At 31.5% G+C, this 21,874-nt stretch overlaps 3 protein-coding genes across 4 annotated transcripts; 2 read left to right on the forward strand and 1 right to left on the reverse strand.

Annotated features, from left to right (window-relative positions):
* Window positions 1–1,889: 1,889 nt before the first annotated feature.
* On the reverse strand, window positions 1,890–5,711 carry LOC112736094 (ATP phosphoribosyltransferase 2, chloroplastic-like). The gene is made up of 7 exons (XM_072230324.1): window positions 5,447–5,711; window positions 4,932–5,010; window positions 3,955–4,056; window positions 3,702–3,795; window positions 3,534–3,614; window positions 3,223–3,342; window positions 1,890–2,186 (listed from the first exon to the last, which is right to left on the reverse strand). The coding sequence occupies exons 4-6, from the start codon at window positions 3,786–3,788 to the stop codon at window positions 3,232–3,234; spliced, it is 279 nt and encodes a 92-aa protein (XP_072086425.1). The 5' UTR covers window positions 3,789–3,795; window positions 3,955–4,056; window positions 4,932–5,010; window positions 5,447–5,711; the 3' UTR covers window positions 1,890–2,186; window positions 3,223–3,231.
* A 2,655-nt stretch (window positions 5,712–8,366) lies between these two features.
* On the forward strand, window positions 8,367–12,937 carry LOC112734514 (uncharacterized). 2 transcript variants are annotated; one of them, XM_025783863.3, is made up of 3 exons: window positions 8,367–8,886; window positions 9,428–9,484; window positions 11,555–12,937. In XM_025783863.3, the coding sequence occupies exon 3, from the start codon at window positions 11,575–11,577 to the stop codon at window positions 12,652–12,654; it is 1,080 nt and encodes a 359-aa protein (XP_025639648.1). In that variant the 5' UTR covers window positions 8,367–8,886; window positions 9,428–9,484; window positions 11,555–11,574; the 3' UTR covers window positions 12,655–12,937. The 2 variants fall into 2 exon arrangements, with proteins under 2 accessions (XP_025639648.1, XP_025639649.1); XM_025783864.3 differs by having other exon boundaries at window positions 8,381–8,886; window positions 11,543–12,937.
* A 5,046-nt stretch (window positions 12,938–17,983) lies between these two features.
* LOC112734516 (protein G1-like1) lies at window positions 17,984–19,658 on the forward strand. Its single transcript, XM_025783867.3, has one exon. The coding sequence runs from the start codon at window positions 18,728–18,730 to the stop codon at window positions 19,487–19,489; it is 762 nt and encodes a 253-aa protein (XP_025639652.1). The 5' UTR covers window positions 17,984–18,727; the 3' UTR covers window positions 19,490–19,658.
* The last annotated feature ends 2,216 nt before the right edge of the window (window positions 19,659–21,874 follow it).

A 21,874-nucleotide genomic window follows, 5' to 3' on the forward strand; every position in this document is an offset into this window, starting at 1 on the left:
GTAGGAGCTGTACTGCCAAAGGTAACCTTATAATTTTTCTTCTTTCTTTTACTTTTTTGTCTATTTCCTTTATTTTTTAGTTTAATACTTGAAACTATTTTTTTTTAACTGCAGTGGTGGACACTTATTGCATTTGAGCCTACACCTTCGATGATGTTAACCGAGTTTCAGGCTAATGTTGCAGCCTATATTTTTTCGGATATGTTAGATCCGCATGTGTAATTTATTTTTATGTGTGATATATAATACTTTATAAATTCTATATTTCTCCTGGAACCATTTTATGATTTCGACAGTTCTAAAGAGTTGGTAATCTCAGATTAAAAAGGTTATAGAAGTACATTTAGATGTCTCGTGCCAGAGAAATGTGTCGAATCACGAGTAAGTTTAGAAGTCAATGCACATTATACTTTTTCTTGTAATTATATTTTTGTCATTTGTATTTTACCTATAAACATATTTTACATATAAATGTAACATATTGTAGGTTATAAACCTGGCTGCACTTATGATTACACGTGTATTTCGACTAGGGGTGGCAAACGGGGAAGCCCGCCCTGCCCTGCTTAGTGAGGCGGTTCTAAAATTCCATCCCGCCCTGACTAACGGCGGACTAGCAGGCTAAATACGCCAAATTTCCTCTTTTTTTTTTTTACTATTAACTATTAAATAATATATATAATTTCACAAAAGCCCACCCTGCCAAAGCCCGTGGTTTAAGCGGTGCAGGTTAGGCGGGATTTTGCTATTTGGCAGTCCCAATTTTTCAACCCAACCTGCTTTTTTTGGCGGGTTACGCGGGCCGACCCGGAGGATTTAGACCCGTTTGCCACCCCTAATTTCGATGTAGGAATGAAGATCCAATCTGCTGGTTCATGTCTAAGCATTTTGCAGTAAATTTATCCCTATAATGTTTCTAAGTTATTAGTTAATATTTTTGTCTAATAGTTTGTATGGATATCTAATTTATAAAGAAGTTTTTTTTTCTTAACTAAACCATGCCATGTACTCACACGAGTAAAGTTTATAATTAAATAATCAAATAAAAAATAGTTGTTAAATTTAAAACATATTTTCGTTTAATAAGTATTTTTATGTTTGCAGCGATATGCTTTAAGCGACAAATACAAACCGGCCGATGTTATTTTTTATTTCTTTGGAGCTTATATGTCACTGAAAGTTAGCCACGTCATTAGGGTACAAGTGACCAATTTGTTTCCCATTAATATGCTATTTTATTTTCCTAATGTTTATAATGATTTAAGGTTAATTGCAGATTTTTATCCCTATCTATGAGGAATCACATTGGTATTTGGTCATTGTTGACTTTACGAGTCGTCGGCTAATCTTATTGGATTCACTGCCTTGTGTCGGAAAACATCAACAACGCAAAAGGAACGTAATTAAAGTGGTAATTATTTGTTCTAAGTCAGTACTCAATCATCTTGAATTGCTTAACAATTTAACAGTTTAAATAACCGTTTGTTGTTACTAGTACTCTTATTCCATTTAAATCATGTACAATTCACTCTTGTACATGCAACTTATTTAGAAGCGATGTTAGATGATTATATTTTTTATGATTATAAGTCTAAAGTTATAGATTGCTCCACTTTTTGGCCTATCCACCCAAAAAATTAGATCGTAAGTCTTCTCAATTTTTTTATTATTAAATATCATAACAAATTCAATAGTTTATATCTTATATGTATATAATAACTATTTGTTGAATGCTTTATATCTTAGGAATGATAGCAGATTTTGGGTGACCAGTTGGATGAGAGAATGTACTTTATAAGATGATTTAAATATTCAGGTAATATTTATAACAAAGTATTTTTAACATAATTTTTTCAACATACTTTTAATTAGAATTATATTATTGGTGCTCTAATAAGATTAACGACTCTACACGAATGAGACTTGCCGTGGATATGGTTTTAGAGGAGTACAATGATTTATGTCTCGTTATCCAAGAGAATGCTTGGAAATATAGGAGCACAGTGGAAGCAGAGCATAAAGAAATGTATTTTTAGTTTCTAATTCTGAACGGGGTATACTTTGCAGCTTTCATCAAAGTCGTTGTACTTCTGCGTCCATAGTATATGAAAAAGGTTTCATCCATTGATCATAAATGGCTACAGTCCAAGTTCAGAAGGTGATATAAGAACGCCACTGCCACCAATCTGCCTTAAACGAATGTAATCAACATGAAAATGAGTATAACTGTATAAGAATCATAGATGAAAGGAAATTCACATAGTTACTACTTTATACCAAGTCCATATAGTAATGCTAGCCCCTGCAGTAATATATCATGTAGACTAATATTTTATCCTAAACCAAGGTCCAGTTTGGATAAATAATTTAAATAAGTTCTTTTGAAAGAAGAGCTTAAAGTAGAAGAACTTTTATTAATAGCAGCTTATAAATAAGTTATTTTGTATTTGGATTTTTAGTTATAAAAGTACTTACTTTAAAGTTATACTATTTGGATAAATAACTCAAAAAATATAATTTTTTTACACAAGAAAATATATATTAAAACAATAATGATAATAAATACTTTTCAATATTGAATGTTGATTTTACATAACTTAATCACTAAGATTACAATCGATTATGCAATTAATTCTTTATTTGTTCTTTTATTAGTTCTATTTTTCTAGTGCTTTCAGCATTCGGTTCTTCCTACGTAATATCATTAGAAACTGGTTCTTCTACTTCAGCTCACCCATAAGGGTGTTCTTGTATATGGTGAATAGCAACAAAATTCTAATTAACAATAATCTTGATGGCAATGCCAAGGAAATTATTATGTAGTTAGTGTTTGCTGTTTTATTGTGTATGATATTGTAGGTGAAAATAAAAAATAAATGTGAAATGTGTGTGAATGTATATTTTGTTACTATTTTTTTAAATTCTATTAGAACTCCCTCCTCATTTATTGGGGTCAAGTACTTGCTATAACTAACTATAAAAATAATAGTAAGCTATACAAAAAGCTGTGCATTAACTTCTTGAAAAATTAAAAGTTTTTATTTAAAATGGTGTCAAATATACGTATTGTGACTTTTCATAATTAAAAAATAAAAAATAGCTTCTGCTACTTCCCAAATAGGTTCCAAATATAATTGGGTTATTTAGACTCGTGTCATTCAGAATAACAAGGCTTCATATGAAATCCAAAACAGATGCTTTGAAAATAATGTAAAAACTCACCGCTCTCAGTTACTGTATAGACTTGTATAGTGCCTTCTTGGGTACACATATCACTTTGGCATAGTATTCTGCTGTTACCTTCCCATCCCATTTCCAAAAAATAGGACTTATAGTGGGTCCCTACAGAAGATAATCACATGTTTCTCTTAAAATTGAGAACAAATTGTAGTGAAAAAATAATGATACTGCTCATGATCACAGTAGATAGTATATGACAAACTTTGCTAATGCAAAAAGCAAATGCTGTAAGGAAAGCTCCCACCAGCAAAGAAAATGAAAAATGAAGGTAAGGGATTCATTTCGAATCACACCTGCAACCCATATAATGATGGTTGACTCAATACTCTCCCAGCTACTTCCTCTGCACTGCTTCCCTTCATGTTTGCAGTGACCTGCCAAGTACAAAATTAGCAAATACATTGAAAATGGCATCAGACATTAGATTTTGAGTGATGAGATACACGATGAATTATATGCACCATAAACTGCCCAGTGGCCCTCAGATGTGCCTTTAATCTTTCTAGTATCTCATGTGTCGTTTCTAGTACTCCTGTCTGTTGGATCATTGATTTTCTACTTGCAACAAGAACAGCATCGAGGAAATTCAATTGTCAGATTGAGAGATAATTTATCAAGGCAAATGCAGAAGCAGTCATCGGAGGCTGGAACTTCATATTGTTCTTAAGACTAATAGATCATGATAGTCAAGGCCAAAAGTTAATGATTGCTAACCTGGCTTTCCAACACAGTTCCACCTTCAATTTCCTTCAAATTATTTTCTCTCAGCGTGGTCTCACTACTCACTAGGTCTAAGAAGGCATCAGCAATTCTCATCTAAACAAAGTAAAGGCAGACAAATCAACCAGATAAATATTATGTCCATCATATAGCAACATCATCACTAAGACGGATGCAACAACAGTCAATTACTTCATTCTAGAAACAATTGACCAAAATTACAAACAAATGAATAAAAGGGTAAAGGTTTCATATGGCCAAGCAATTAATTACTTCACTTCAACCATGTATTAAGATGCAGAATGAAGATGTAATATATATCAACTGAGACATCACAAACCCCACTGAGTATGAAAAATTGTTAAGTTATAATGTAGCACAATCCATTTTATGGTTGATAATAAAAAAGCATAAACAAAAAATTATTAAGTTCTAGATATTATATTTTACCATCAATAATGGCTCTAGTCTCATTGTTCATGTTCTGTTTCAAATTCTATGTACAGCTCTTAACTTGCATGAGGAGTAATTGTTATTTTGTCAGCAAAAGGCACATTTTCAGATAGTGCATATAAGTATCATTATTAGTTCTTATGGCTTTATATTTAAACCATAAGGAAAAAATAAACAAAAAATAGATACTTAAGATATCGGATCAGACATGGATAACTATAGTTTCATTATTATAAGAAGAAACAACACATATGAACCAGAAAAATAGAATCATTGATAAATAATTGAAACAAAGTTTCTTCTAACATATATCAAACACATAAATTGAAATTAAACTTCATTCAAATTCATACAAAACTTGCCATAGAAAAATCAATAAAATAAAATATTGTATTATAAGTGAAAATATTTTAGTGGTGGTTAATTATACTCTCACATAGGGACAAGAATAAGATACTAACACTAGCAAGTAGCACATCATAAACAAATTTCAACGGAGAGCATTCTCAATGGCTTACCCTTTGAATAGCCACATTCCCTTCTGGGGTGACAGTGATAGTCTGGGGCACTGCAGAATCCAACTCACTTGGTAGATTCCTGATCAAACAATGCAAAACAACAGCCTTAGCATACACATGTCTTACGAAGTCAATAAAATCCCAGATATATTGCGGACTCTGCATTTGTACACGCGGAGATTATAGGATGTGTTTACTCATATAATATGAATATGAATGGAAAACTTAAAAAAAAAGCTGCATACTTGAGAAATTCAGCATCTTATTCTTCTCCATCAGGTTCATTTATCAAGCGTAAGAAATCAGTAAATCAAATCAATGTATTAAACCAGAAAGTTAACATTCAAAAATTTAAAGTATATACGTCACAACTTTATGCTAATAGATTCATATTGTGACTCCTAGTGCTTCCTAAGCATTAAGATTATCAATTCTACTCAGATGAGGAAGCCATTAAGAAAAGGGAATACTTAAAAAGTGGTGAAAGAGGCATAAATCAATGGTCTCACCCATACCAAGAGAATCAGTCATGTATCTATTTCACCCAGAAGCGTGTTGAGACGACGGCGGCAGCATGTTGCGCGGCGGGGTCGGCAGCACGTTGCGTAGCGGCGGAAGCAGGTTGCGGCATCGTCTGAGGCGTGTTGCAGCGGCGATGATAAGCGAACGAGAGATACAACAGAGGAAGAGGATGAGAGAATGGCAGTGATTGAAAGAGGAGGAAAAACCCTAGCAGACCAAATGCTTCTCTTCTCTGAATCTGAAATTAAAAGAAAAATGAAAAAAAGTGTAAAAAGCAAAAAATTAGAGGGATTAATATCTAATTATTAATTTTTCCAAAAAAAAAAAGATGGGGTATATTTTGTAATTATTTCATTGATGGTTAATCATACTCCTACATAAAAGTAGGAGTAAGGAATATGGCTAACTCGCTTCAAGTATTTACATATAAATTCGATTTAGCAAGCATCCAAGTAAATCGAATTAGACCAATTTGATTTGCTATAACAAGAGAGAAATTACATTATTTTTTAATTCTTTAGTAAATCTATTCAGCTTAATTCGATTTAAATCAGGTCAACTTGATTTATTGCAATTTGTTATATCCTATAAATACAACCAAAACATTTGCTCCTCTTAGAGTTGTATTCATAATGGATAGTGATGATAGTTTTATAGTTTTTGTGCACTGTAGAGGAACGATTAAGAAAAAAATGTGAGAGAAAATAAAATTTATTAATAAGGATTCAATAAGTGGCTTTATTAGACAATCGACAAGTTTTGTTGAGCTGCAAAGTACTATAATACAGAAACTGAGAGTCCATGGTATCAAATATGGTGAAATTTATTTTATAGGATTCTGATTTCTGTTATGAGAGTTTTGTGAAGTACGACTAATAGAGAATAATGAAGATTTGTAAGTTTTGTTTCACTGTCGTCGTCAGTTTTTCGAAATGAAAACCCATGAATTGTTGGCCAAGTTTAGAGATGTGGTCACCAGTTCAGGAGGATCTAATTGGAATCCTTAATCTGTAACACTGTCAGGAGCCTCTAGCTCCTGTTATTGCATCTACATCTGCGGCTACAGTTGCACCTGAAACAGTTTCGGTAGCATCTCCATCCTTTACAATTGATCTAAACTACATTCATAATAGAGAAATTAGTGACAATCGTTCTTTTGGTGAGATTGCAATTATGATGGCTACTTCAGCCCCTTGAGTTTTGGAATCAACAATATCTATCGTACTTTTCAAACATTAAATTTGGAGGCCATGGCACAATAGGAATTTCCAGATGTAGAATCCGAATTTGGGGGTAGACATTCACAAGATACATTAACTCCAATTGAGTTTTAAGTTAGTCAATAGTTTCAGAATAAAGAAGAAGCCGTGCTAAGTGTCCAAACTTATAGCATTCCGCATCCGTAGTGGGTTTGAAACAATCTTATCATATATGCTAAAAGGTGATCACAATCTTATCCTACAAAGTTAAAGCCCAATCATATCATATATGCAAAATTCAATCTTGGTGTCCCACCATATATAGAACTAAAATCTCTAAAATTCTACATTTAACTATAATTACTACCTATCTAAATTTAGCTATGATCAACAATTCTAAATCACTATTATCACCAACATTTCTATTTAACAATTCTAGTTAACGATTCTAAACTGCTACTCTAACTAACATTTATAATATAATAATATAATAATTCTAATTTATTAATGGTCGCTAACATTTCTAATCTAACATTAAGAAAATAAATTTTATGTACTCACCTCCTCATTGATGTTGCTAGCAATATAGGTAACTCCATCTACTCAATAGATACGATTCAGGTTGTCCTCCATGACCGCAGTTTTAAACTTTGTCACTTTGTCCTCTGGATCCTTATATAGGAAAATCAAGAATAAATAGAATAATGGCCGAATTATGTTGAGAAACCTTCTAAGTAAATTAAATTTGGGTGATTCGATTTACCATTCAACTTTCTTCTTTTATAAATTGAAATTGCGTGGTTTGATTTACTATGGAACAAACTTTTTCTCTCTACTACCCTAATAAATTAAATTGGTCTAATTCAATTTACTTGGATGCTTGCTAAATCGAGTTAGCCTAATTCGATTTATATAGAACTGTTTATAATAAGGATGCAACTAATTTTTGTTGAGGACATTTGTATAAATTTGATCTCTAATCTATTTAGAACAGGATCTGTTAAAGAATCTTGGTCCAAACATGATATCAATATTTTTTTATGTTCTTTGCAATTTTATAATTACGAAGGACATGAAGCAAAGATTCTAAAGGGTCGTCACCAGAGGTGTTTATGGGACGGGTCAGGTCAGGTTTAAGTAGAGCTAGATCCGGCCTCAAAAGGATAATGGGTCTGCTTTGACCTGATTCGAAGTGACCTAAAAAAAATCGGGTTAAATTAAGTCAATTCGATAAAATATTAGTATATACAAATTAGTAAATTTTATATATTAAAATAATTTTTATTTTAAAAAAATAAATTTAATAAATGTTATATCAACAAAAATAATACTGTATAATATAAAAAATATTAATTGAATTATAAAAATATAATATAACATTACTAATTAATTCAAATATAGATTTTTTTTATTGTATAAAGCAACTTCGAACTGAACGATTCCAAGCAAAATTCGAACTCAATCAGAAATAACACTGGATAAAAATAAAAGCTCAAACCTGACAAAATATGTCTCAAGTCTAGACCGGATTTCGATCGAAACAGGTCTTAAACACCCTTAGTCGCCACAAACCGGGTAGGAGCCGTCCCATGGTCATGTGCCTTGGCACTCGCATAAAAAAAAAAATATTTCTTATTTAATTAAGTAATTAATTTTTTTTTTTTGACAAGTTTTAACCCAAATAAATACTTTACAGTTTTGTCATAAATAATAAGGAAACAGAATAATTTGATGCAACAAATTAAATCATTTGTGGTGAGTAAAGCAAACTGTAGGGATGGAATATGCTCGACTGTGCTGCGAATTATACGTGGGTTGAGGGAAACAGAGCACGTGAACCCGCACTTCCTGCTCGGCGCCTCAGCCACTTACATTGGCCAGCGCGTGTTGCATATTCTCCATGAAAGAGCGTGTGCTGCCACACTGTGATTAACAGACTCAAGAGTAGCGTAGAAATAACTCCATTTTCAGTTTCTCTCTCTTCAAAATTGAGAGTCTCAGTGGATTAACCGATTAGGATTTAGGAGAGAGAGAAAATAAAAAAAATTCCCTCACTTCTCTCTCCGTTCCCCAATTCCCCTCTTTCTATCGGTTTCTTCGCCTTTGCTTTCGATCCTTGCTTTCTTGGAGAACCCTATTCCCTTCTCTCTCATTATTTCTCTCTCTTAAACTCCCTTCAAATTCGCTTCCTTTTCATCCATTTCTACTTACCCCAATTTCTTCTTAGCCGCCTGGTACGAACCTCCCTCCCTTCCTGCTCCCTCTCTTCTTTTCACTTTTGCATCTCAATCTTCTCTCTGGTTTTTAAGCATTTTTTTTTTCAATTTTCCATTCGTATATCTAACATTCTTAATTTTTGCGAATCTATTTCCTTCGCTGGTAACCGACGAAGCAAATTACCCAGTTGGCCTTTATTTCGTTGCCCCAACTTAAATTTTCGCTTTTTCTCCCATTTCCTTTGGTTTCCTCCTCCTCCATACAAATGGGCATTCCCCTTTTTGATTTTTTTTAGGTTAAATTGTTTTTTTTTTTAATTTAAAAACTATTGTTATCAGCGTTTAAGATTGGATCTAAGACGGATGGATGAATTGATAAACATGTGCTTGTTAGTTAACCGCCATGTTCTGTTTAATATTATATTAATTAATCTTTCTTAGTTGTCTTTGCTTGCTCTCCTTGCCTTTGCATCTTGCCACCTTGTTTCCTTTTACTCAATTATACGAACATCTCACTTTGTTTGTTCTCGTTGTTGCTGTTCCATTTGTATATAAACAGATGCACTTTGGTCTCTCAAACTAATCGGTGGGATTCATTTACCTCAATTGCGAGCTGGTAAGTTTACTCTCCTCCTCTTTATGGTCTGAGTTGGCAAAATGTGGCTATTTCCAGCAGTTGTCTTTGGTTTGCTTCTTCAAGTGTTTGAATTGAATGCTTACTTCACTGTTGCAACAATCTATTCTTTATTTTTAGTATTTATCTTGCATTTAGCTTGATTTTGGAAATTAAGATAGTAATCTTGTTTCCTTAAGTGCTCTTACAAATACTAGAAATGAGATCTTTTCGTGAAAGTTTTTTTTACCTTGTTGCGTTGGTTTGTTTCTCTTTCAGTTTATGTATCATGGTCTATTCCATTACATGAGCTTGTCAAATGTTCTTTATTTTTGTAGTAAGGGAAGTTTTGTCAACATGGATTTTGTGATTTGATAATGTCACTTGATTATTATTCAAGAGCTTACTATCCAATTGTGTTAACTATGTGCTACACAAGTCATATTTTAGACAGCCATCACAATGATAAAGATAGTGCTTTTAGAGTTTTAGTTATCGTGGCAGTCATATAATGTGGCACCATGCACCCACATGGCACGTGGATGAATCTCTCTCAGCTGACCTGTGCTACCTAAAGTTAGGCTAAGAATACTGCCAAAGTAGGGAACTAACCTAGGGTCTATGTTAGTGGGATTAGAAAAATGCATTCTTCCATGCTTCTTCTTAGAGGATACCTCATCTGCTATATCTATATTCTCTTCCCTGTCGAGTGGGTCCTTTTATCCAAAGTAATTGATAGATTGTTCTACTTCTATAGAAACAAATATTGTTAATTTATAGGTTCATGTTGTATTTTGCCATGGCTAAAAAAACTCTTTTGATGTAGTTTCACATTTGAGTTAAGCCCTTTCTTGTTGATTTTTTAGTAAATTGAACTGTAGTCATTGGAGGTTCATGTATTGTCTACCTTTTAGGCACAATTGAGGGAAGGTGCTTGGTGTGGTTTTATCCTTAGAATTTGTTAGAGCATAAAACCTCTTATAGATCAGACAACTTGTGTTCAATCCGTATCTTCCTTGCATATATCTACCACCATTTGTTGAGGGCTGATATGCTACTTAATGGTTCTGATGTTGGCAGGCAAAGATGCTTATGTTTTGTGATCCCAGGACAGAATGTCCCCCCCCCCCCTCTTCTTGTGTTTGTAATGATGTGTTAACTAAAAAATGTTGCTCCGGTGTACTATTTTCTTTTGCAGTATTCTTGGTATAAATCTTAGACCATGGATCAGTGAAGTCCAGCTCAATTTTTATATTAAGGAATTGGATCTGCAATGAAATTAATACTTTTTATATTATGGAATTGGATCTACAATTGAAGCTGACAGTTGTCTTCTGCAATGAACATATCTTGTACTCTCGTGCCACATTTGAATATAATTTATTCTTCTGTCCAAACCCTCCCCATATTTGTAGGATGTATCGATAAGTGATAAGTACATATTTGTAGAATGTGTCGATAAGTGATGTGTCTGGTTCATTCTTGTTTTGCTTTTATGGTGGAATCTTGATTTCTGTCTCTTAATCTGGGTTTTGTTGAGGATATATTTTACATAAGCTGCTATAAAAACCTGTAGTATCTCGCCACATTCAACAATTGTGGAACTTTTAATATTTGGTCGACATGTTGGAATGCTTGTGTAATCTAGATAATTTTCATTCTTTAATAATCCATAACACTCTAGTAACTGATTCCTTTCGCAGTTTGGGTGAATAACATAGTATGTTATGTTAGCGAACTTTTTTTTATATATTGGATTATGAGTGGTGAATTCTTCAAAGATGACCTAAACTATGTGTTATACGTTGTTGTGTGCTTTTACAAAACGTCAATAACGTTTTGTTTTTCATAATTAAAATAATATTTTTTTACAAAAGTCTTTTGATAATTAAAAAAATATATTTTTTTATTTTGTACTATCATAGCAGTGTAAAACACCAAAATTATTAAATATTCTCGTGTTCCACACTGAAATTATCCATATGTAAAAATTTTAGCTGTACGTTAGCCTATCTAATTTTTGTATCCCTAAAATAATTGATATCCTTTTAACTTTTGCAGTTCGAATTTCAGGTTCTGTTGTTATTTTGGAAATGGCAAAAGGAAGCAAGGGACGCCAAAGGATTGCTTCTCGTCAGTACAGACTTACTCCATACCCATTGGTCTCTTGCAAAAGGGATATTTGTGAGGAGATGTGCCAGAAGAAATGCTCAAAAGTCTTGGATAAGAAAGAGCTTGAAGATGTGACTTGTTCTGTGTGCATGGAGTATCCACATAATGCTGTTCTTCTCCTTTGTTCCTCTCATGACAAGGGTTGCCGTGCCTACATGTGTGGAACTAGCTTTCGTCATTCCAACTGCCTTGATCAATACAAGAAAGCTTACACAAAAGTTCTCTCATCAGAGAATGGACAGCAGCTGGGGCAAGGCTCCATTAATACTCCCGTTGTGATACAGGATTCTAACTCTCCTCTCGAAACAAGTGAAGTCACAGAACTTGCTTGCCCACTATGCAGGGGCCAGGTTAAAGGTTGGACTGTTGTGGAACCTGTGCGTGACTACTTTAATGGAAAGAAAAGAAACTGCATGCAGGATGACTGCTCGTTTCTTGGGACCTATAAAGAGTTGCGGAAGCATGTGCGGGCAGAACATCCCTTGGCACGACCACGTGCAGTGGATCCTGCTCATGAACGGAAATGGAGATGGCTTGAGTGGGAGCGTGAACGGGAAGATGTTATCAGCACAGTGACATCAACCATGCCTGGGGCAGTGGTTTTTGGAGATTATGTTATAGAAGGACGGCAGAATGGACTCGATTCAGATGAGGAGGAGGGTGGTTTTAATCCGGAAAGAAATGGAAGATTCCAAATGGGTATAGAGGCAATGAATTTCTTCCTCCTGTTGCATGCTGTTCGGCAAGGGAATGACCTTAACAACCTTAGTAGACGATTTAGGTCTGAGCTTTCCCCCAATCATGTAGCAGGTCAGGATAGGGCCATTGAGCTAGATTTATCGGATGAAGAGAATGATAATGGCACGTACAATGAAGACAACGATGATGGTGTATCTCTGGTTAGCCGGCTCCAACGCCATGGTGGTGGAAGAGTTCTATTGAGTCGCTCAGGTAGAAGGCGAAGACGGAGAGATGCACAAGCAAGGATTGGGGATAGTTGAAGATTGTCCTAGTAGCAGGGAGGTTGGAAAAGGAGAGTTTGGTAGGTATATATTTAGAGCAGAAATTTAGCAATTAGCACCATGGAAGTGGTGAGTTAATAACATTTGAAGGGTTTCTTTCCCTGAAACAAGAAAATCAGAAGATGGGCATTATTATTTTGCTTTTTCGTTGTAATTCCTTTCACATGTACATTCCTACCTTCCTCCTATCGCTTTTGCACATTCTCAATTTCACTTGTGTAATCATTCGATTTTATAAAATCTTTTGACGAGTTGATTGTCATGTGAAGGATCCTATACATGTTTGAACATGTGCTAACTCATCACTTGAACTACTATCTATAGAACATAGGAATTCTGAATCGTTCCCAGCAAGGAAATCAATTATTATGTCTGGTTTTATCAAAAACATGTCAGAAGAATACTAACTCTGCATGCGATGGCCGTGTCTTAGACAATAGACATGATTGACAAATCTCCGGAATTAGCGTTGGCTGCGTGCTATCGCCTCCTTTTTGCTTGGAGATCTATAGACTTATTTCAGCCATTTTAAAAACACATTTCTTTTTATAAAGCACAAGAGTTCGTAAATGTATTATAATTATTGAAAAATTTTTAAGTGTACCGATACACTCGTATTTCAGTAATTTTTAACTATTGATCTTAATTATAAAAAAATATAATATATAACACTAGTGTATCTCAGTAATTTTTAACTATTGATCTTAATTATAAAAAAATATAATATATAACACTGATGTACTGGTATACTTGAAAGTTTTCCATGGTTAGTATTAGTGTTATAAAAATTTAACTTTAAGATTAAATTTATTTTATACAGAATTTTGAAAAATGGAATTTGTATTATTTTTTATGTATATTTTTTTTATAATTATTTTATCAGAATTTATTGTTTTTGGTCATCATTTTTAGCTACTAACCCTTTTTTTTTTCATAATTCAATAAACTCTGTTGACCCTCTAACATTTCTCATAAAGATATATAAAAAAGATGTAAAAAAATATATTTATAATATTTTTCTAAAATCTTCATATATGTTTCTTTTAACTATATTTTTGGTTTGTTGCAAAAGTTCATTTTTTTGTTAGTTAATACTTAATACTCAATTTAGTCTTTGAAACTTGAAGTCGAATTTAATTTGATTCTTAAAATTTCAATGGACTCAAATTGAATCCTGAAATTTACTATTGTAATTCACATTAGCCTTTGAGTCAATCTATATTAATGACGTGTTGATTTTATACATTAACTTGTGATTTAGATTTCTCGCCCAATTTCCATGTATCGAGCCAAGAACCGCAAAATTTTTAAATTGAACTTGTCATTGTCATCTTCACGAGGATATTGAAGAGCCAATTAAGTTTTTAGGAGGTCTAATACGTCTCAGTCGTATGAATCTAGGTGAAGAGTCAAAGTCTTAGCAAGTTAACGTGCAAAATCAACATGCCGGTCACAGAAATCAGCTCAAAAACTAACATGAATTACTATTATAAATTTTGGGAGTCAAATTGAGTCCATTATAATTTTAGGGGTCAATTTAAATCCAACCTCCAATTTGTTAATTTTTGTTGATAACATTTTTGTGAATTTTAAAGTATTTCTAATATTTTAATTTGAACCTTTTTTTAAACATTTAAAATAATTAAATTTCAATTACATCCTTACTTGATTTTAAGTTAGAAAATATTTTTTTTCCAGTTTTGCCGCTATTTTCATCAAATTATCAAAGTCATAACATTCTTTCATCTCTCCACTAACACCACCACTTACTGTCCCCGCCACCCTTTTACCACCATCGCAACCGTGTCTGCCTCTTCCCACCTCCAATCCACTCTCTCTCGGTGGGTTGGGTTTGGAGGATCCTTGATGATCGAGTTAGGGGTGTCATGGTGGAGGGAACTTAGACGCAATAGAGGAACCTTGAATAAATTCCTATAATAATTCATGAGATTCACGCAATTACCTAAAATGGTCTTTGATATCCAAATTTTCCTGTAGTGGTCATAGAACATTAGACACTATAATAGTCTATGTGTTATTTTCGGTGTTGAGTCAGCTTTTAGAGTGTTGATGTAGCCATTTATTTTTACTTTGGACAGTTTTAATGACTAAGTGACGTGGATTCATTTCAATTTGGACCCAATTTAGTTTCTCACCCAATTTATAACTCTAATCTCATTGTGTAGAGTGCTTCTCCTGTGTTCATCTTCATCATCTCTTTTTTTTTTTCTTCATCATATCGACTTGTCCCATAAATTTATAAAGCTATCAAAATAGAAATATTTATACATATCTATACACAAGATAAATATTTTTTGAAAAGAGGAATGTTAGGGGCCAGTAACTTTTGTGATTTGTAGTCATCAAATAGCTATCAATGATGGTTTTAATGGTGTGAAATTGGTGTGAGATTTTATCCAATAGCTCACTTTTCTTTGCTGGTTACATACTGGCCAGAATTTAACAAAGTTGCTGGCCCCTAGACTTTTCCTTTTGGAAATATCCAACTTACTTAAATTTGTCTATCCAAATAAAAATAGAATAACATTTTTTGTAACATATAAAGAAAAGATAAAGATTTATTTAAAAGCCAATCTAAAAGAAGGAAAATTTTTGTTTTGTTCAAGTTTGTGACCTGTAACGAATAAGAAAATGAATTTATAGAGTTCAGGCCCCTTGTTGGAGACGTTGCAACCAAGGAATAATCCATTCTTAAAAGTTTTTGTCGACCATACCAAATATATAGGTTTCTACCATATTTTACTACATATTGATAATGGCAAGACATGACGAATTAATTTTGTGCAGAATATAATGTCGGACTCAATGATATAGTCGTCATCTAAAGTAATGAGTTGGACAAGATAATTGATCTAGTTTCTCGTAGTAGCGTCCGAAAAAATTTGCTAGCACACTTGAAGAGTAATTAAAGAAAATACAATTAGTTGGCTTTAGAGAATCATCAAAACTATCAAAATCAAGAAAAAAAAAAAGAGATGGAGAAGATGATGAAGAAAAACACAGGAGAAGCACACTGCACAATGAGATTAGGGTTATAAATTGGGAGAGGGATCAGAAATTGAATCTAAATTGAAATGAATTTACGTCAGGCGTAGTTATTAGATCTGTCCAACGTAATTAAAAATAACCACACCAGAAATAACACAAGAATTATTATAGTTCTCGGAGTTATATCTAAGGGACCATTATAAAAAAAATTTCGATCTCAAAGACTAATTCAGATAATTGTATAAATTTCAGAAGATAAAATTGTGCTAAAAAAATCTCTGAATCTGATGGCCTCATTTCAAATTGGTCATAAAAAAATTGTGCAGCCATTGGTTTTTTCTTCGTACTATTTTTGTGTGTCTGTTTTCTCGTATTACATCAAAGACATTCAATCCCTTTAATTTTTTATTGAATAATATTACATGACGAATGAATATTTAGTGCTATTTTGTATATAAAAAATATATAATTTTTATTTATATTTATTAAAATTTTACATAAATTAATTAATACAATTTGTATTTATATTTTTTAGAATTTATATTTTATACTCATAAATTAATAAAATTTATTTATTAAAAATAATTTAATATTTATCTTGGTCAAACAATAATAAAAATAATAAAAGTTGATGTCCCGAGTGGTTAATTTTTTTGGATATTGGATAAAAATTGGTGTAATCCTTTAATATTGGAAGTTATGGTGTTTTACAAAATTTTGGGGGCTATAGAATTCGCAGAGTGCGAATTGCCAAATCAATTTATTTTTAATTTATAAAGACAATACACAGACTGCGTATTGTATTATTTTAATATTAAATTACAATACGCAGTCTGCGTATTGTAAATACACAGTTTGCGTATTGTCAGTACAATACGTGTTCTGCGTATTGTGTTTACCCATAACAACGCCCCCATAACACTGTAAAATTCTATTTTTTGTAACATTAACGTAAAACTCATTTCCCTCTTCCATATTAAAATAAAAAATCCTTCCCGAGTATCTCTTTTTTTTATTAATTATTTTGGTTTTTTGTCAGAAGTTTTTAAATTTTTTTTAGTATTTTAAAAAGGATACTTTTTATATAAGCCCATTTAAAAGGAGCCTTTACCAATAATTATATGATTGGACGTTTAATCATATGGTACAGAAACAATTGTAGCTAGGCATGTCTTTCTTGAAACCCAATAAGAATTAGGTAACTAGATTTGAACAAAGTCTTGTTAGCACTACTGGAGTCAACCTAACGATTTCCATTTTTCTTTTTTTCTGTTAAGAGGTTTAGCCTGTGTGAGTTGTGTAGCGTGTGTGAGTTTGAGTCTATCTATAAAAAAACTATTTCCAAATGTATATAAAGAATAGGTCCGTTTTGGCCTGTCTAAAATGGGTTAAACAAAAATTATGAAAAAGCTTGTTTTGGATTGCGGTATAATACTATAATGTCACTAGCTTTAACCTATCCCGAGTGTACACCAGTCCAAAGCACACAAATATAATATAGGCTACTTGTTTTTCTTTTTTTATAATTTTATTAAAATTTTAACTATTTTTTAAAATATTATTTTTTTAAATATTCATTTTTGTATTTAATATATAATAACATAAAATATTTTAAAAATAAGAGTAATAATATGCAACTATGCGTACACGTCTTTTTATAAACCAAATCTAATTAAATTGACCTAACATTAATAAAAATTATTTTCATCATTCTTACTCATCCACTTATCTAAACTTTATTAATAAATTTAGTTAGACTTGATTCACACAAAATTTGTGTGTAGCATTTTTCTAAAAATAAATATTATAGAATTATTATATTCTTTTTAAACTAATCACTAGTAAGGGTTTAATTATAAATTTTTACAAACTTTTTTATAAAATGTAAATTTGAGCCGTGGTTATATTGAGTGGTCATATTTTTCTTCATGCAAGGGAAGGGGATAGGAGATTTGAATAATTGAATCTATTTCATCTCAATAATTATGTATCATCGTTCTTGTCACGATTAGACCCCAAATGATCAAGACCTTTTTTGGACTGCATGGAAAACCCACCCTTTTCATACGGTGACAGAGAAGACCATAGAGTTTGAAACTTGGAAACTATTGCGGCGCCGAATCCCCGGTACAAATCCAAGCCCATCTTCCTTGTTCCTTCCTCACTCCTCATTCCTCATTGTTTCCAACCATAACCAGCATGTCACCCTCTTCTATACTCTAAACTAATCTAGATTATTTCTTAAAACAAGGAGCATTACTATTATAATTTCGTTAGCCTTAAAACTACTCCTAATTCAGCATTACTTGATTTTGTCCAAATTTCTAAATGGTACTCAATTTTCTTTACTAAAAAGAGGTATGTAGTAGGGCAGAGCAAGTTCCCCCACTTTTGTTTCTTTCCTCCACTTATTATTATTATTATTATTGTTTAAAATCATTGAGGAAGAAGGATGAATAAAAAAAAGAAGGGTAATGGTGATGAATGATATTGAGATGACGTTTGTTGAAGTGATATTCAAACAGCTATCACTTGCTCCCCCTAATGCATGGACCCCTCTTTTGTCTCCCTACACCTATACCTACAAAACTTGCCTACCCTACTACTACCCTCATAATCCTCAGCCTCAAATTCCACTCTTGTAAATCTTTGCCAAATTTCTTCTATAAACTCACCATGCCCTTCTCTTTCTCTATATACGGCTATACATTATTACTTGTCATCAATTCTGTTCTGTCTTGCACTACTATATAGTTAGATTGAGTGAAGCGCTGGTTAACAAGACCAAGAAATTTCAACCAACTTCATCTTTAATTTGATGGATCCATCCCCCCATGTCATGATCCAAATCACACCAAACTCCTAACTCTACTTCAAAATCACCGACTTCCAATCCAGCTACCTATAGCTTTAGACAAATCCCAACCAAACCCACCTGAACAACAGTACTCAACAGCAAAATATCTTGTACATATTTATGTTCCAAAGTCCCAACCCAATTTATTATAACAAACACAAATAGTATCATCAAACACATAATAACATGTCTGCCGCAGTGGCCGCAGCAGCCGCTTCCGCCGCAATCTCCGGCTACCACAGCTCCTCTGGCGCCGACACCAGGAACCACCACCCGTTTACGCAACCAGAACACGGGCAACAAGTCTCCGTCCCTCTTAGCAGGTACGAGTCTCAAAAGAGGCGTGACTGGAACACGTTTGGGCAGTACCTGAAGAACCACCGTCCACCGTTAACACTGTCCCGGTGCAGCGGCGCGCACGTGCTGGAATTCCTGCGGTACTTGGACCAGTTTGGGAAGACGAAGGTGCACAGCGACACGTGTGCGTACTTTGGGAACTCTCAGCCTCCGGGGCCATGCCCGTGTCCGTTGAAGCAAGCTTGGGGAAGCCTTGATGCACTGATTGGGCGGCTGCGTGCGGCGTTTGAAGAAAACGGAGGAAACCCTGAGATGAACCCTTTCGGTGCACGCGCCGTCAGGCTTTACCTCCGTGAAGTTCGGGATGTGCAAGCCAAGGCTAGAGGTATTGCTTATGAGAAGAAGAAACGCAGAAAGAATAGTAATCATAGCCAGAATCAGAATCAGAATCAGAATGGGTCGATGATGATGATGATGGAAGATAACAACAACAATACTAATAATAACCATGGTCATTATGTTCATGATGATGTGAGTTCTAGTGGGGTGCATCATTCATCAGGGTATAATATTAATGGTGGTGGTGGAGTTTTTCATCACTTGTCAAGTTCGGATGGGACAGCTCCTCCTCTTTCATATTTCTTATCCTAGTTCATTAGTTTTAGTGTACTGTGTGAATTTGAACTTTGAATGTTTGATTATTAATGGAGAGATTCATGACTCAACAAAAACATATTGTAATAATCCATGGTGATATGTATCATTTGTGATGTCCTCGTCTACAAGAATTTATCAAATATAACTATTGTGCATGTGTTCATCGAGTGAGCTTGTGATTATTTTGGATGATGAGATATTATGCTATATGAACATGCAACTTTAATATTCATTTATAAATTAATAGTAGGAAAGTAGTAGTTTTTCTAAATTAAGTATTTTCTTTATCATTTTTAACACATCTCAAGTATATCTTCATGAGGAAGGAGGCAAATTAAAGTGATGAATGATTTCGGTTGCATTATTCATCAGGTTATGCTATTGCGAAAGTAATGCGTAGGGCTCATCAAAAGTCATAGGTGCACTAAATGTGGTCATTATTATCAGTCAATTGTCAAATTAACAGTGAATTTTTCGTTCTTTAGACTTGATCTATACGGTAAGGATTTATTCCAGCGACACATATCTAATATCCCATGTTTAGATGCATTCATATAAAATGGATAGGATTTATAAACAAATATATGTGAAACATATTTTATTGGATGTGGTTAAATACAAATTATCCTAGTACAAATAAATAAATGCTTTAAATGGCAATACTTTAATACACAATATTTTAAATGACAATAAAGTTCTTTATTTTTAAATAATTAAATATAAAACATATAAATATAAAAATATGAGTATTTTTTATTCAATAAAATTAATTATTATACAAAAAATATTTATAATATTAAAAATATTAAAATGAAATTTTAAATTTTAACATAAAAATATAAAATAATTAAAATTTTATTTTATATTACTTGACAAATAATTAAATTATTATATTCAAAATTTATTAACTAACTAATTTTGTTAAAGATATTATTATATAAAATAACTTTTCATAAAAATATTTCGAAAATATAATTTATTTAAAATATTATATATAATACATGAAAACATTAACCTTTTTCATTTTTTTTAATTTTTTTTAGAAAAACAAAATAAATAATATAATTCTAAATACATGCCTATCACATTATATATTTACTTATATTAGTAAGACCTAAACTAATCAAATTTATATAATTAAAAATGTAAAATATATAAATACAAAAAATAAATATTTTTTATTTATTAAAATTAATTATTATGCAAATTTTTTATAATATTAAAATAATATTTTAAACTCCAACATAAAAATATAAAATTAATTATATTTTATTTTATATTACTTAATAAATAATTAGATTATTATATTCAATATTTATTAACTAACTACTTTTGTTAAAAGTTATTATATAATATAATTTTGTTATCAAATATTAATCAAAATATAGTTTATTTAAAATATTATATATAATACATAAAAATATTTTCTTTTATTTAAAAAAAACTGAATAAATAATATATATCAACTACATATATGTATCATATGTATATATAATAGTGACCGATATAGGATTGATATATATTCTTTTATTCTTTAAACTCTCTAATATATATGCCATCTTATAGTTCTCTCCTCTAGTCTTTCTTATTCATATTTATTTTGTGGTAATATTAAGTAGATAATAATTTAAAATTATTTTTTAAATTTAACATTTATAGTTTTATATATATAATATTTAAAATTATATATTTATAATAAGATCATTTTTTATTTTTATTATTTTCAAGTATTTTTTATTATTTTAGTTAAATTTTTTATTCTCTAACTTGATCAGGTTTATATATATATATATATATATGAGAAATTAGTGTATAAATGTCATAATATTTCTAAAATAATTTTATTTTTTTGTATTTATATATTTTATATTTTTAATTACCTAAGTTTAATTAGTTTAGGTCTTACTAATATAAATAAATATATAATATGATAGACATATTTTTATAATTATATTATTTATTCTGTTTTTTTAAAAAATTGAAAAAAATAAAAAGGTTAACATTTTTATATATTATATATAATATTTTAAATAAATTATATTTTTAAAATATTTTGATGAAAAATTATATTATATAATAATATCTTTAATAAAATTAGTTAGTTAATAATTTTTGAATATAATAATTTAATTATTTGTCAAGTAATATAAAATAAAATTTTAATTATTTTATATTTTTATGTTACAGTTTAAAATTTTATTTTAATATAATTTTTTAATATCATAAAAATTTCTTATATAATAATTAATTTTATTGAATAAATAATACTTATATTTTTGTATTTATATGTTTTATATTTAATTATTTAAGAATAAAAGATTTTGTTGCCATTTAAAGTATTGTGTATTAAAATATTTTCATTTAAAATATTTATTTATG

Source organism: Arachis hypogaea, chromosome 3 (genome assembly GCF_003086295.3).
Source record: "Arachis hypogaea cultivar Tifrunner chromosome 3, arahy.Tifrunner.gnm2.J5K5, whole genome shotgun sequence".
NCBI classification, from domain to species: domain Eukaryota; kingdom Viridiplantae; phylum Streptophyta; class Magnoliopsida; order Fabales; family Fabaceae; genus Arachis; species Arachis hypogaea.

Bases quoted from the DNA above. Each gene is read 5' to 3' on its own strand.
- LOC112736094 (XM_072230324.1), bottom strand. From the start codon at position 3,788: ATGATCCAACAGACAGGAGTACTAGAAACGACACATGAGATACTAGAA. The intron at 3,615-3,701 runs GTGCATATAATT...TGTACTTGGCAG, and splicing joins GGGCCACTGGGCAGTTTATG to GTCACTGCAAACATGAAGGG. The intron at 3,343-3,533 runs GTGTGATTCGAA...TATCTTCTGTAG, and splicing joins CATCATTATATGGGTTGCAG to GGACCCACTATAAGTCCTAT.
- LOC112734514 (XM_025783863.3), top strand. From the start codon at position 11,575: ATGGCAAAAGGAAGCAAGGGACGCCAAAGGATTGCTTCTCGTCAGTAC.
- LOC112734516 (XM_025783867.3), top strand. From the start codon at position 18,728: ATGTCTGCCGCAGTGGCCGCAGCAGCCGCTTCCGCCGCAATCTCCGGC.